This window comes from Ips typographus, linkage group LG9 (genome assembly GCF_016097725.1).
Source record: "Ips typographus isolate SLU linkage group LG9, UJ_Ityp_2.0, whole genome shotgun sequence".
NCBI lineage: Eukaryota > Metazoa > Arthropoda > Insecta > Coleoptera > Curculionidae > Ips > Ips typographus.
This window is the reverse complement of record NC_138430.1, coordinates 5,299,049-5,314,723: the sequence shown is the minus strand read 5'-3', so window position 1 is coordinate 5,314,723 and position 15,675 is coordinate 5,299,049. Positions and strand designations below refer to the sequence as shown.

The window sequence follows — 15,675 nt, the reverse complement described above, 5'->3', positions numbered from 1 at the left end:
AAACTGGCTACAATGAAATTTTTTAAGCTACTTAAGTGAATTTTCCGTTTTCGGTCTTTGAATGTAATAACTGAATTATCTCGTAAACGAAGTTTTAAATCAGAATTTTATAAGAGGTAATTTCTTTTTCATCGTAAACAGTGAAATTTAAAAAAACTGTAATTTTTGAAAAATGAGAGACGTAGTACTAATTTCATAAGTGCTTATTCCAAATTTGATCAAAATTGCTCCAACGGTTTGACAGTTATGACAAAAAAACGATTTTTTAAACAGAAATTTGATGGAATGTATTTTACTTAGAAAGCATTTTTCAGGAAAATGACATAATGCATGTCAACTTATTTTTTAATTGGCTATGAATTGGTGAATTATTGACATTTAAAACTGGACCACCCTGTATACAATACACTGAAAATTAAACTGCTCAACTAGAGTTATTTTTTGATCTTGTTTAAAACTATAGCAAAGCAAAAACGGTTAATTACTACATTTTGTTTAATTTTGAATGTGCGATATTGACCAATCGTCTTACAGTACTTTAATTCTATGCAGTATTAATAACCATTGGGTTTCAAAAGTTGCTTCCAATCTAATTTTGAAATTCTAGTTATTGTTTATTCTAGGGTACCTGGTTTTTTTTTTAGATTTACGTGTTTTTTTTTTTAAATGGAGGCAAATTTGAGCATTTTATTGCTAAATAACTTGGTAAAAAAAAATCCAAACATTTTATATTTTATTTTTTTAACCACTTTCTTTTTGATTATTGTGTGGCACATCATTATTTCGGAAGGTTTGTAGCTACTAAAAAACGGAAAAAAGTTTAGATTCGTATTTAAAAATTTGAGGTGGATGATGGTATCTAAAAAACGAAACGCCGTAGTTACATACTAACATTATTCTCTTAAATAGCATAAAAAAGTGCCTACAGAAGGTGCCAATGAAGTGGTACAAAAATAAAATAGAAATTTGACTTTTTCAGTTTTTGTTGGATGATTTAAAAGTATTTTTTACTAAATTAATTAGCAATAAAATGCGCAATTTTGCCTCCATTTAACTAAAGCTCTATCAACTATAGTTTCTGGGATAGCAATGCTAATGCATCGAATTTGTAACACCCTGTATACTACTGCAATTACAGAAAACTGTTACATTTGTGAAGTCAAGACAGACATTTTGTATATTGAGTAAGTGATTAACAGTACTACTGTATTGTTTAAACTTTTATTACTTTTGACTTGAGTATGCTTCTCTCTTTTAATAATTAACTACACATTTTTATCAACTAATTTTTCTGTAGGATCTTGATAAAAATTTACACTCTGCCAATAATTTTTCCAGACTTGGGTATAAAATCATATTTACCCTTTATCCATTTCGAGCCGATACCCGTAATACGTAACGTTCGAGACCAAAGAAACAAGTTGGGTCCTGAGGGAATAGGGCTCGCCAAACGTGTCTGGAATTTATTTTGCGCGAGAAAGAATCGACGCGAACTAAACCCAGGTAATGATCTATCCAGACTGAAAGGTTTGAAGGAAATTAGGTGTGTTTTGAAACACCTAAACCATAAATTTGATACGATGCTTTCACCACTAGGTAAATCCTAAATTTTGTAATTAAATGGTTGCATTCTCTGAAATTTATTCTTCCAGTTTCGCTGAGTTAGGGCTTCACAGCACATCTGGAAAGGCCTAACCACAGTTTTAATAAAAACATTCCATTCTATGGAAAGGTCAGACCCCTTTTTGGAAACTCACTACTAAAAGGATATAATAAAGGTAAAAAAACCCTACTTTAAGTTTGAATTTCGACTAATGTTTGCTTAAAAAATGAGGGGTGGAGATATAAAAAGCCGGAACGGAGTTTTGAAAGATTACTTATTTTATAACCGTTTCCAATTGAACAGGAAGAAAAACAGGCTTAGCTTTTAAACTTCTTATTCCGATCCATCTTTCCATTCGTCTTTCCCAGAAAATCGATCACAATGTATCAGCGGAAAGAATGAATAATTTATTGTTTGTTTCTACTATAGAATGCTACATTTTAATGTCAAATAATCGGAAAAATAAATGATGTATTGGTTCTTGTATTGCCAACTTTCTGCTTTGAGAAACTCTCAATAGACTAATGCTATTAAACTCCCCCATATCGTCTTGAAAGTTAACTTTGAAATTCAACTATATGTTGACACTCCATTTACTCTTCCAATTATAAACTTTATCCTAAGCAAAACTACCATTTCACATGCCTAGGATTTGGAGGCAGAACGATAATAATCTTCGTTCCGTCAGCTTCTCTAGGTGATGGCTGAACTTAAAGTTCACCGAGAATTGTTGAGATTATTGGCACTTAATTAAGGAATTTAGTTCTAGATGATTAATTGTCTAGACTGAAATTTGTTCGATTTATGGCAACTATTTATGGTGATTATATTTTATTATTTGTACCGTTTTAACCTTCCACCTGAAACATCAAGTGTACGTGACATTGGAACATGCATCCAGGAAAACTAAGTCGCATTCATCCCCAATTCCAGCTGGACGCAAACTAAATTTACGTTCAGTCATGACAGTTTTATGCCGCTGAAAATATCTCCCTCTCTCACTCGTTTATCGGCTAGACGTCTGGTTTTGATAACGCGGTTTCCATAGAGGTATTCCCCAGATTCCCATAAAATATGAACCATAATGTTAGAATGGATCTAAAACTTTTAAGTCCTAGTTCTCGGCCACGTTCGGGGCATTAATCACGGTCTTAAGCACTTGGTGACATCGGCAGATTTTCCTGATACACGCAAACACTGGCATAAATAAATAACGAAAAAATCCGACTGCTCTTTCCGGAACCGTTTAGCTTTGGAAACTTTATAAAGATACGGTTTTTGTCTGGACATCCAAAACTGGTTTTGGAGATTTACTGGCCCTGGCAACTTTTTCAAACATCTCAGAAACAAGTTTTTTTCAGTGATTAATGATCGTTTTGTTTAAGTCTAATTTTTTTAACCCCAACACATTTAATAAAAATACTAGTAACTTATTTCCAGCAGACTAACAGTTGATTACATTTTTAAGTATTGCAAAGGTCTTCTAACATGGTAAATAATGTAGTTAATTATTTGTCTGTACAGGGTGAGGTAACGATTAAGTACGCATTTCATATATTTGGAGAAATAAAAAAATAAATAAATACAAGAAGCAAAGCTTAAAATTATTTTTCATTATACAGGGTGGTTCTAAAGGCCTAGCAGATAAAACATTAGTTTTTTAAAATAGAACCCTATATTTATATTTATTGCATACTACTTTAATTAGGTATACATAAGGCATTTACGAATATTCTACCGGTAGATACCTGTTTAACCTAGAGCGTTCGAAAATTGTTTTTGGTAACTACTATTGCCGTTCTGAAATTGTACCCATATACCGAATATATGTACCCGGTTTATGATTTATGGATCGAGAAGTTCCGTCGGTAAATTAAGAAAAAAGTGACTTTTGACAGGTTTTCCATTAGAATTTAGAATCATAGCATCAAAAATTAGTTTATGTTTGACGGTTTGTCGGTTTGTTCTTCAGTTTAGCTACCTTATGAGATTGACCTGTTAAATTAAAATGGATATTGGAATATGTTCTGTTTGCGAGATGGAGGGAGAGTATGCCGATATTATAAAACATTTCAACAATGAATATCAAAGACATATGAGGAATGGGAATACCAATCGCGTTCTAAAATTCATTCAACCGTAATGAACCAGGTCCTTAAAAGTTACACCGATTGTGGTAAACGGTGGAATTAGCAGGTATAATTTTCGTAAATGCCTATAGTATAGTATTTAGGTATTATTTTGACAGGTGTCACGTGACTGTCTGAATAAATGTCATAAACATCACAACTTTTAATCATTGTCTAGTGTGAGCAAAAAGCTGCAAGAATCACAGTGTAGAATAATAGTTAACTTGCAGTATTCGAAACGCGTTTTTTACTGGTTCCTGACGTTTAGTTTGACAGCAGCTGGCATGTGATTACCTAAGAAAATAGTGTTCCCGTATCACGTGCCAACTGTCATAAACATCAAAACGCATGAAGCTTCAAAAATCACAGTATGGAACAGTTTCTTCGAAGTATTCGATATAAGTCTTTGGCCATTATTTTGACGGTTGAGTCACAGGCGTCAAAGATGGTCAACCTCAAAAACACAATTTGGAACAGTTTTCTTGCAGCTTTAGACACAAAATGTATTCTAGAGTTTTATGATCCCTAATTTGACATTGGACACGTAATTGTCTAAGGAATTGGTGATTTAGTAACACGTAACAATTGCCATAAATGTCAAAACTGATAAACTTTGCCCAGTCTGGACATGGAGTTCTAAAAATCACAGTATGGAACAGTTTTCTTGAAGTATTCGATATAAGTCTTCGTTTTTAGTTTCTTGGCCATTATTTTGACGGTTGTCTCATGACTGTCTAATTAAATAGTGTAGCAGTATCACGTGATTGTGACAAAAACACAATTTGGAACAGTTTTCTTGAAGGTTTACCACAAAATGTATCCTAGAGTTTCAGGATTTCTAATTTGACACTTGACAAGTAAATGTCTAAAGAATTGGTGATTTAGTAACACGTGACAATTTCCATAAACGTCAAAACCGACAAACTTTGCAGTCTGGACATGGAGTTCTAAAATGGAACAGTTTTCTTGAAGTATTCGATAAGTCTTAGTTTTTAGCTTCTTGGCCATTATTTTGACGGTTGCCTCATGTCTAATTAAATAGTGTAGCACTATCACGTGATTGCTGTCACAAACGTCAAAGATGGTCAACTTCAAAAACACAATTTGGAACAGTTTTATTGCAGGTTTAGACACAAAATGTATTCTAGAGTTTCAGGATTTCTAATTTGACACTTGACAAGTAAATGTCTAAGGAATTGATGATTTAGTAACACGTGACAATTGCCATAAACGTCAAAACTGTCAAACTTTGCCCAGTCTGGACATGGAGTTCTAAAAATCACAGTGTGGAACAGTTTTATTGAAGTAATCGATAAGTCTTAGTTTTTAGCTTCTTGGCCATTATTTTGACGGTTTTGCGGCTTTAGACACAAAATGTATTCTAGAGTTTCATGATCCCTAATTTAGTAACACGTGACAATTGCCATAAACGTCAAAACTGTCAAACTTTGCCCAGTCTGGACATGGAGTTCTAAAAATCACAGAACAGCTTTCTTGCAGCGTTAACACAAAATATGTTTTAGAGCTTCATGATCCCCAATTTAACATTTGACTTTTTTAAATAAAACATTATTCTCTCTTCTAGCATCAAACTCAAAATTATTTGCATAAATCTTTTTTGTCGTCCCTGTAGAACTCTCGTACCAAATATGTGTGGTTGCAATAACCCAAGAAATGTCGAACTTACGAGTATCAAATAACAACAGAGTCTAGACGTAGAGACTTTGTATGATAAATTTCCCGGCTACTTTCTATATCCAGCAATCAAAATCCCTCTGGAGTAATGGTCCCTTGCCAAAACCCAGTGTGCCGAACGTGAGTGGAATCCGTTTAACGTTATGGTATTCATATTGACATTAAACGGGAGTAAAGTAGGGAGCTTGATCTCTATCTCGACATTTTAACCATAGACTGTGTCTGTCCTAATTTTCTACAAGGTGGTTTATTGTAACATGACTGAAAAACTGAAACTTTAAGTAAACCGTCTAATCTGTTTTCGAGTTGGTAAAAAGTAAGTCAATTCTGAAAGCCATTAAAATGCATAGGAAGGAGAAGTTATTGTTGAGTGTTACCGTATCAAGTTCTCAGCATATGGAGGGTCCCTCGTGACTCTAGCTCGGCGACCGTGTTTTATATACTGCATACATATTTTCGCAATATTTTGGTCTCTTGTGTTGTTTCTTTCCACCAATTCACCTTTCAAAACTTCTCGCAATCTCTTATAGAATCTAGTGGCATTGATTTTTTCGTTTTCTACGTACACTTATTCAGGGAAAACCCAAATTAATTGCGATAATTTAGAGTTGGTTTAAAGCGCCAGCAAAACGAAAGATAAATTAGAAATTTAATTATATTACTAAAAATTTGTTAGGGGTTTAACTCTTTTTAACCCTTGTATTTCCCGTTAGGAGGAGAATTTAAAGGGAATTAAATTAACGCCCGTTTAATTGCCGGGAAGATCGCGGGTTTCTTTTTAGCTCCAGATATTTAAACCGTTTAAATTTATTTGAGGCTTTTATACCACAGACTAAATCTATGACCACCTTTGCTAATTGACCTAAAAAAATTACCTTTAAATCGGAGTTAATCAATAGAGAGAGTGTTAGGTATTCTGGTTGTTTTAACTAGGTACAATGTGAAAGATCTCCCAGTTGGCCCAATTTAATCCCATTGGATTTATGAGTTCTCAACACTGTAATAAACAATTGTAGGTTCAATTTAATTGAAAGGAATTCCTGGTAAATCCCTTTTATTTGACAGTTTGCTGCAACTTTGTTTATTGAAGTATTTCTGGAGAGGTATACTAATGGATCGTATTACACCACTAGGTTTAAATACGACAATGAGATCAGTAAGATAAATATACAATGATATAATAAACACTGAAACTACTGTAAATACGTCAAAAGTTCATAACGCTCTTGTTTACGTAATGCAAACTTTTCAACGAATTTGATTGTCCGCCCGGTTCGATTTGTTGAACAATTCCAATTACAAACTTTCCGTGTTATGGAGACAAAGATAACTTCAATTTGGACGCCCGTGTGTTTGTTATTTTTAGTCAAAAATGCTCGTTTTAAACTTAAAAGTGTCAGGTGCCACCGTTTGTTTTCTAAACTCGCGCGAGATTGTGGCGGCTTTATTTGTAATGTAAACAAACCTCTTCGGCATATCTATTTCGAAGGGAGCTGAATTTATGGTATAAGCAATTTTATACGAGACTTTGAGTCGGTAAATTCAATCATTGTGTAGCTGCAGTGCGCGTAAATGCACTTTAAATAAAACTGATTACCAACTTGTAATGGAAAGTATTTGTGTTTCAGTCCGGAATTTAATGAAAAATCTCACAAAACCGACTATTTACTACTTTGGAAGTCCTTTTTCACCGACAAAATGAATTGCCGCTTGTGCATTCTAGATATGAGATAAATAGAAATATTGTGAACAATAACTTTCCACCATTCTGCTACATGAAGCACCACACGAATTTATATTTTTAATTAATAAAAACAAGGAGAGCAAAACACATTTATTGTAATTAAAAAATTTGTCTATTAATGGACGTCTTTTATGATTGAAATTTTACTTAATTTACTCTTGTAATCTTAATTTTAATTTAGCATTTTAGACTTACCACATAATTATTTTATTTTGTTCTTTCCTACCAATTAAATCATAGTGGCAACGACTTTGTGTTTTGCTCTCCTAGTGTTTGTAAACATGGGCCTCTTTGAGTTTTTGAACAATTGCTTCCTATTTTAATTAATAGTCTGTCCCAACATTTACTTCTTTTTTGCCGGATTATCATAAGCCTAGTCTAATCTACTGTTTTCTGCTAACCTGTGATTTGACCACTGAAGAAAAAACTCAACAACTTACCAGAGGAAGGTAAACCCCTGAAACAGTAAGACATCATAAAAAGTTTCAACCAAGAAGATCAGTGAAAAATTCGATTAAACTTTATCACAAAATACCAGTTGTGGTAAAAGTAATAGGAAACCGCTCGTTGTGTTTATTAGGATTTTAATACCGAAGAAGCTGCAGAAAAATCGCAATTTGTGCAATTTGCATTTTTATCACAACAAAGACTGATATGTAAAATAAAATATAAAACCGCGAGAGGGGTAGAAAACGGAAATGTTAATTTGCTTCGGCTTTGTTGCCTTAATTAGACTCAATGCCTGTTTACGTAGAGCTGGTGTTACGTAGACGGTAGGATCTAAATTTGAATGAGAATAGAACGCATATTTTACCGAGCTGGGACAATATTTACGAGAGAAAAACTTTAATCTATCCAGCATAATGCCAGGTTTCCGGTTTAGGTCAAATTGAAGGGTGGTGCGTAGTCGCTTGAAAACAACTTCGACCTATTGGAGATTGGATTAAATAAAAAAATATGAAAAAACTCAATTATGTTTTCCATTAAAGCTTTCCGTAGCTGTGCAACTCAACAGCTTATTAAAATTCTGCTAAAAGCAACTTCAATTTAATAAATTGCGTCTTTCGTATGCAGAAAACTTAAGTAGGTTGTCAATGCAATTGGTGACTGAATAATGATATGTTCGCTTAAATACTTTAATAATAGCAACTAGCACATTTCTAGAAAGCCGTAAAGCAAAACGTAAACGATCTCATTAAAATCGTTTGCTTCCAGTAAAATGCAGGTAAAACTTTTTAGAAAACACTGACGCTTTCTTAAAAGGGTCTTTTACAGGAAAGGCTTCGTTAAATAAATTAGAAAGTCTTTAAACATTTAAAGCTTGCTGCAACTTTGAAGCTTGTTAATGATCTCCAATCGATAACATAAAAATTTTCAGCAAATCTTAATTTTTAGATTCGCTTCTTACTGAAAGCCTACGGAGATTAAAGTTTTTGGTTTAAAAATAGCGACCGTTTCAATAAGAAAGTTCGGCGAAACTTTTAAAAACTTTCAGATGAATTAAAACCAAGACCAAAAACGTTCCGATAGCAAAGACCACTTCCTCGAACTTATTGAATTAGTTTCCGTAGGCAGATAAAAAGACTTTTCAACAACGGCCCGATCTAAATGGAGTGCTTTGTTCAAAGTTTTAAGTAAAAGATGCGCCAAAATTTTTTTGTTTTTAATCCAATAGTTTTCTATTTATTGTTGATTTGTGTTTCTGTCAAACAGTTTGTTAGTTCCTCTTTTGCAAAATTAGTTTTGTCGTAATAATGGCCTGTTTTGCAAAATGAGCATCATATGCCAAAAAAATACGTTAAAATTGTTGGAAACATGTTGGGATAATTTGCAAAATTTTGCTAGTCAACAATTTTGCCACAAATCAAAAATTCAACCCTGATAGCCACGTATGATGTGTTGTTTTTCACAAATATGGCTTTTTTTGTAGTTTTTGCCCAGTGTGACCTCATCTGACAGTTGAGAGAGAGAACAAAACGAGCTAAGACCTCCTAGCTGTCATAGGAACCCAGTTAGTAGCTGTCAAATTAGACTGTTGTATTTCATGTCAAATACCTCGGTTATTTGTAATTTTTGAAAGAAAATTATGTTTAGTTAAAAGAAAGTCAAAATTACGAGCTACATTTGAACGAACCTCTTAGCAGTGATAGGAACCCAGTTAGGATCTGTCAGATTGTGACACCTTTATTATTTCTAGAAGTTACACTGTGGTATTTGATGTAAAATATCTTGGTTATATCTAATTTTTGAAAGAAAATTGTATTCAGCTATAACAAAGGCAAAACCACGTGCTAAATTTTGACCTTTCCTAACCTAACCTAACCTAACCTTCTAGCAAGAAGAGGAACCAAGTTAGGAGCTGTCAAATTGTGACACCTTCAATATTTCTAGGACAGACATTTTTATATTGTATGTCAAATATCTCGGTTATTTGTAGTTCTTAAAAGAAAATGGTGTTTAATTAAAAGAAAGCCAAAATTACGAGCTAAATTTCGACACGTTTGAACGAACCTTTTAACTGCCACAGGGACTAAGTTAGCACGTGCTAAATAAGGACACCTGTCATCTTAAAAGAAACAGAAGAAAAATGACAGTTTGGGGAAATCGAGTAGACAGATGTGGTTTACTATTTTTAAGTGTGCAAGAATGTTTAGTTTATTTTCTCTATAATCTAGGATTTCAACCCAATTCGACATTTTGAGGTTATAGCAAACAATTTGTTCCTTTGTTGATTCTTAGTAAGTTTAAGTTTTACAAAAACTTCCTTATGAACCCTTTCAGGTTGTCCAGTATTTTTGGGCAAAAATGCAAGAACCTGGCCGCGCATCGCGAATCCGGCACCGTTTGTTTCGCACTCAGTCCGGCGCTTCGGTGCTGGCAAGCTGTCGGCGTCCCGAAGCGTCCCGACGCCTCATCCTCGTCGTCCCGGTTCCGGATTTAATGCCGCCAACTTGTTTAAAACTTTCTGCAAAGCGGCCGCCGTTTATCGGGTGATAAAATGAAGTGTTGGTGCCAATAAACGTTCTCAAAACTCAAACGAAGAAGAAAAATGATCGTTCCGAGGACTTTCGTTTTTCTTGTTATTGTTTACTTCAAAGGTAAGAATCCCACAGGAGACATTCCAGATGTTCACTCTGTATAATTTGATTTTATACTTCAAATGTCGAAATTGGTGTAGCAGTTACAGATAATCTGAAAATATCAAAAATAACTTAAGGTGCAAAGTAAATCTGGTTAGGTCCTGCATAAATATCAATCTGTTAGCCAAAACTTGGTTAAACAGCATCAAAGTTTAGGTCCAAAATAAATTTGTTAAAAATACGCAACACAATCCAATTTTCTGTAAATATTTCACTTGACTAATAGACAGACATCCCGAAACTCTACTAACTTCCATAACCGAATAAAAAAACTGAGTGGAAGTTTGCACGACCTTTTTCATTGTTAAAAGACACTTGGCTCTTTTTTTGTTTAATCCCAGGTCACATACTTTGTTATGTGTCGCAGGGCCATATCTCATTTAGAGCGGGTTTGGCTCTTTATTCATACACCACATCATCCCATTTTCCTGTCCGTAACAAGAAAATAAAGTTTCGGAGAGTACGACGAGGATAACAAGAGTCTTTTGTAAAAAAACTTTATCTTTTAACGAATTATACTACGGAAAATAACATCGTCATTTCTGCTCGTTAGAGCTCTTTAAGAGTTTTAAGTGATATTACGTTGTCTTTTACGAAATGGAAAATGTTTTACTCTGTAAAGCTCTCATTTATCAGCATAATTTAATAAAGTAAGTTTATGTGGTCTTTACAGAACGACAGTATGTAGCAAACAATTTTTTTGTCCGTATGGTTAATTAATAAACTTTTAAAACGGGTGTCGGCATAATACCTGGAAAACACATATACTGTACATTTGTTAATTAATTTTTAGGTCTTAAATTTCTCTGCTCAACAACACTCTCTGTGTTGTTATTTATAATTCTGGTTTATTAAATTTAGTTTGGTGCAATTAACATAACCCAATTCAGATTAACAAAACTTTCCAATAAAAGATATATGGGAATCTGTCTGCCACAAATTAAAACTTTTTAACAGTGCCTTTAGCAGCTTCCGGTGCGGTTTGGCGAGCTCTTGATAAGGAATTTCAATTATTCCGGAGTTAAAGTTCCACGTAGAAGAATTACCAAACTTTGGGATGTTCGAAGCAAGTGTATAAATTTATTTGGCCGTAATTAGTCATTTAAAACAACAAATTTCGAGTGTAGAGTTGAAGATAAAATTCAATTGATTTTTCCCTGCTGGTAAATTCTTCTGGCTGATGCCCGAGTAATAGATTAAGAACTTTTGCTACGCCAGAACATAAAAGTCAACTTCATTTATTTCAATGCGACTCTAAATTCCTTTTCGCATAATGCTGATCTGACTCACCCTTTCTGCTCTTTTAAGATTTATACAGTTCCAAAAAGTCAATGAGGGGAAGCGGATTCCGCACAGTGTAGTAAACAAGACTTTAAAATATAGCTTTTGAACTTTTTACGTTATTTATTGGCAAATAAGTCTGCGCTGTCTTTAAAGGGGTTTTCTAGTTTACATTGAAATAATGCTGTCCGGCCCAGTATTAATAATGACGTAGAGCTAAAAGTCCAACTGATTGAAATGTTAGCTATATAGAAATGTGCCAACATTCGGAGGAAAAATGGGCTTCTAGAATAAAAAATGGATTAGAGGCGTCCAAAGCTGTGAGAAATATAGGTGTTTCCAATTTCAGTCTCTTTCTGATATTTCGGATAACAACACTAAATTACCGGGCGTAGCTGGAAATTGATGATAGGAGAAACGGCGCTAAAAATTATTGAGTGTTATCAATCTTCTGCTCTAAAAATAAAGCGTTATTGCTCTATTAGTCTCTTTATGTGACAAAAAATTTAATAAATCCACTAAAGCTTCCAATTAAGAGTCAGAAGAATTTACATATTGTTTCCTTCTATACCTAAACTAGAATCTTAATTTAGGGGGGGATTTTATCTGCGCTAGGGTATTTACATTATAATCTGTGCACGCAAGAATGTTGCTAACCCTTTTACCTTTAATATGAATTTAACTAGGTTTGGGACAGGGATTAAGAACCTGCCGGAGTACTTTCGACTAAATATGTATGTAAATTTCAAACTTTAATTATGCGTATTAATCTGCTGGAGTGTCGCTTTACGCGGAAATTGATACGAAAAAGATCATTTGGTAACAGCTTCGGATAAGAGTAGATTAGTGTTTAATAAAATGTTAGAGAATTCTCATCCTCGATCACTTTGATACAGTGTGCATTTCTGTTTAAAAAAATAAATATTTCTGTTTTGTTTCTTGCTTAAAATTAACCCAGAAACAAGCTTTTAATACAATTTTACATTAATAAAAAAATCTTGTTTCCATAGCCTAATATAATTTGCTTTATACTTCACGTAAATACGAGACCATACCATTAAGTGGGTGGAAAGATTTCGTATTTTATGGATTTGAAATGAAAATACGACTCGATTTGCGCTTAAAACACATGAATTTAAATCCTCGGCCTGTCGTCGGACTGAATGAAAATTTTTTCTTTCAACGGGACCAAAATCCAATTATAATTTGACCCAAATCGGCTTTTTTCTACGTTTCTCCTTGCCACGTTTCTTTTCGGGGAGCCCGCTTGAAATGACATATTCTTCGTGAATTATCTCCTCCGGAAATGGACTGCGTTCGAGTTATAAGGCCCGTTTTATCCACTTTGAATTAAAATTTAATTCCAAAACTCTCAATCAGAAAGTGGGAATTTTTTCACTTCATAAATCATCAAATTTTAATCTGTTTTGAAAGTTTTGCAACTGTTGGAAAAAATCACAGTTAAATAACAGAGTACTTGAGTGCCCCCTTTTGTTAATGTTGCTGGTATAGGGGTGCTAAATGGAAGGATCTAACGTGATAATATTAAATGTAATTCTGTTAATCCAAGTTCCCGGTCACGTAGGAATTCTTTTTTGTATTCCTTTGCCGTATTTTAAGGCCTGCAGGGCGAAATATTTTTCTTTCTTAGATTATTTAATTCCTCTTTTTTGTCAAGACCGTGATAATTCACTCCTTGCAAAAATTAATGATATAAAGGCTGGCAACAAAATCTCTTGTCACTTTAATTAGCTACAGCTTAGGATTTGCTAGCAAATGATTATGAAGCACGACAAAAACAGGAGTGCCACACGAATTGTGGATACTAAATTCACACGAATTCAAATAATAAATTAGAGTGAAGCTCCAAAAATGACCATCACTTCCAAGTTCAGATTAATTAATGACAAATTGAATTATTGTTTACGAATTAAACGAACAAAACTATCAGTAACTTTGAATAGTTTTTATTTTACTTCTTTGTTGTGGATGTTTTAATTGAACTTTAGAGCTTAGAATACTTCTGAATGTTGCATCATAATCATCAGCAAAAAACGTATGTCGGTGATTAAATGTGATATTGATTGATTGACAAAATGATTATAATTTTTGGTTCTAATTTTTGGTAGAACACTTGCAGGGGCCTCTGGAAATGATTAGAAGGTTGTCAGTAGCCATTGGAGACTACTTACACTTTCATAATCTAGAAGCTTTTCACATTATAAATAAAACAGTGCTTAAAACAGTTCTTGGAAGTTTTAAGACACCTGTAGAAGCCTATGGCAGTTTCTAGAAGGGGTACAGTATTATTTAGTTTAAGACACTTGTAGATGCCTTTGGCACTTTTTAGAAAGTTCTCAATAGCATTTAGAGGTCTATGGAGCTTTCAAAATGATTCTAGAGGCCTCTGGCATTTTAAAACAGTTCTGGAGAAGTTTCCAGAAACATTTAGAAGTCTTTGGCACATTTTAAACAGTCCTAGAGGCCTCTAACAATTTAAAACAAAACAAGACACTTGTAGAGGCCTTTGGCACTTTTTAGATGATTCGGAATAGTATTTAGAGGTCTATGGAACTTTCAAAATAGCCCTAAAAGTATCTGGCATTTTAAAGAGTTTTGGAAAACTTTAAGAGAGTTGCAAAGTATCATGAAACTATTCAAAAAGTTCTCAGTAGCATTTAGAGGTCTAACAATTTAAAACAACTCTAAGAATGCTTAAGAAGACACTTGTGGAAGACTTGCAATAGTATTTAGAGCTCTATGGAACTTTAAAAATGGTCCTAAAAGTATCTGGCATTTTAAAGAGTTCTGGAAAACTTTAAGAGAGTTGCAAAGAATCATGAAACTTTTCAAAAAGTTCTCAGTTGCATTTAGAGGCCTTTGGTACATTTTAAACAGTCCTAGAGGCTTCTAACAATTTAAAACAACTCTGGGAAGGCTTAAGATACTTGTGGAAGCCTTTGGCACTTTTTAGAAGACTTGCAATAATATTTAGAGCTCTATGGAACTTTCAAAATGGTCCTAGAAGTATCTGGCATTTTAAGAGAGTTCTGGAAACGTTTAAGAGAGTTGTAAATAATCATGAAACTTTTCAAAAAGTTCTCAGTTGCATTTAGAGGCCTTTGGCATATTTTAAACAGTCCTAGAGGCCTCTAAGTCTGGAAATATTTAAAACACTTATAAAACCCATCTAAACTAGTCCTTTTTGTCTTCAATCAAAAAAAGCAACTTTGTAAATATGAATTGGTCCGTCTTATCTCCGCATCCCTTTATGAAGTTGTTCTAATTTTCCCCCACAGCCATTCGAGTCAATTATCTCGGCGAACCGACAACATAATGTATAACCGACCCGGTTTCGACAAATGAGCGTAATTTCAAGGCGCTTGCAAGCACTAACAGATTGTCTCTTGCCAGAAAGTTATGGACATATTTTTGATTGTATGTTTCGTGTAATTTAGTCCCTTTAATGCATGCGAAATTTGAATTGCCCTTATTGTTAACCAACCCCAAAGTGTGCAATATAATATCGTAAAACTGTTCGATTATCACACACGGATTACTCACAAAGTACAATCGTGAATACTAATAATTGCTAAGCTGGAATATTGTTCGTGAAGGGAGCGAAATTAAATTCATGCTAAAGCATTAATTAGTTAGCTCCAGGAAAAGTTGAAATTGAAATTTTCCAACTGAGTAAGGTAAATATGTGCAGTGACAGGGGGGAGGAGTTTTGTTTTATTTTCCTGTATACTAATTACAGAACACCCTTTAATGGACCATGTTGGAAGGCGATTAATTTAAAACCGGTAATTAATTAAACAAAAAATCGGCATCAACATGTCGCCATCATCGTTAACGGTGCAGTTTTAATTGACCTAATTACAAACCGCATCGCGACATCAAAAATATGTTATTCCCAAGCGTTTTGCATTGCTAAACGAATTCATTCACTTTGATTAATTCCACGTTAAGGCTTTAGTCCCAACCCGAGCAAAAGTTTTCCATTAAAAACTGTCAAGCGCAAGTTATTAAAAGTGCAGATATTTATAATTAACGATCGTGAAATTAATTTGTAACGATAAT

General features: G+C 33.9%; 1 protein-coding gene across 2 annotated transcripts in view; it reads left to right on the top strand.

Moving 5' to 3' along the window:
* The first annotated feature begins 9,807 nt into the window (after positions 1 to 9,807).
* Positions 9,808 to 15,675, top strand: part of LOC145733562 (uncharacterized) — a 30,555-nt gene continuing 24,687 nt past the window's right edge. Inside the window, exons 1-2 of one of the 2 annotated variants that reach the window (XM_081986451.1) lie at positions 9,808 to 9,909; positions 9,953 to 10,269. In XM_081986451.1, coding sequence (XP_081842577.1) covers positions 10,221 to 10,269 — 49 coding nt within the window. In that variant the 5' untranslated portion in view covers positions 9,808 to 9,909; positions 9,953 to 10,220. The remainder of the gene's footprint in view (positions 9,910 to 9,952; positions 10,270 to 15,675) is intronic. The other variant, XM_081986453.1, reaches the window with a different exon arrangement.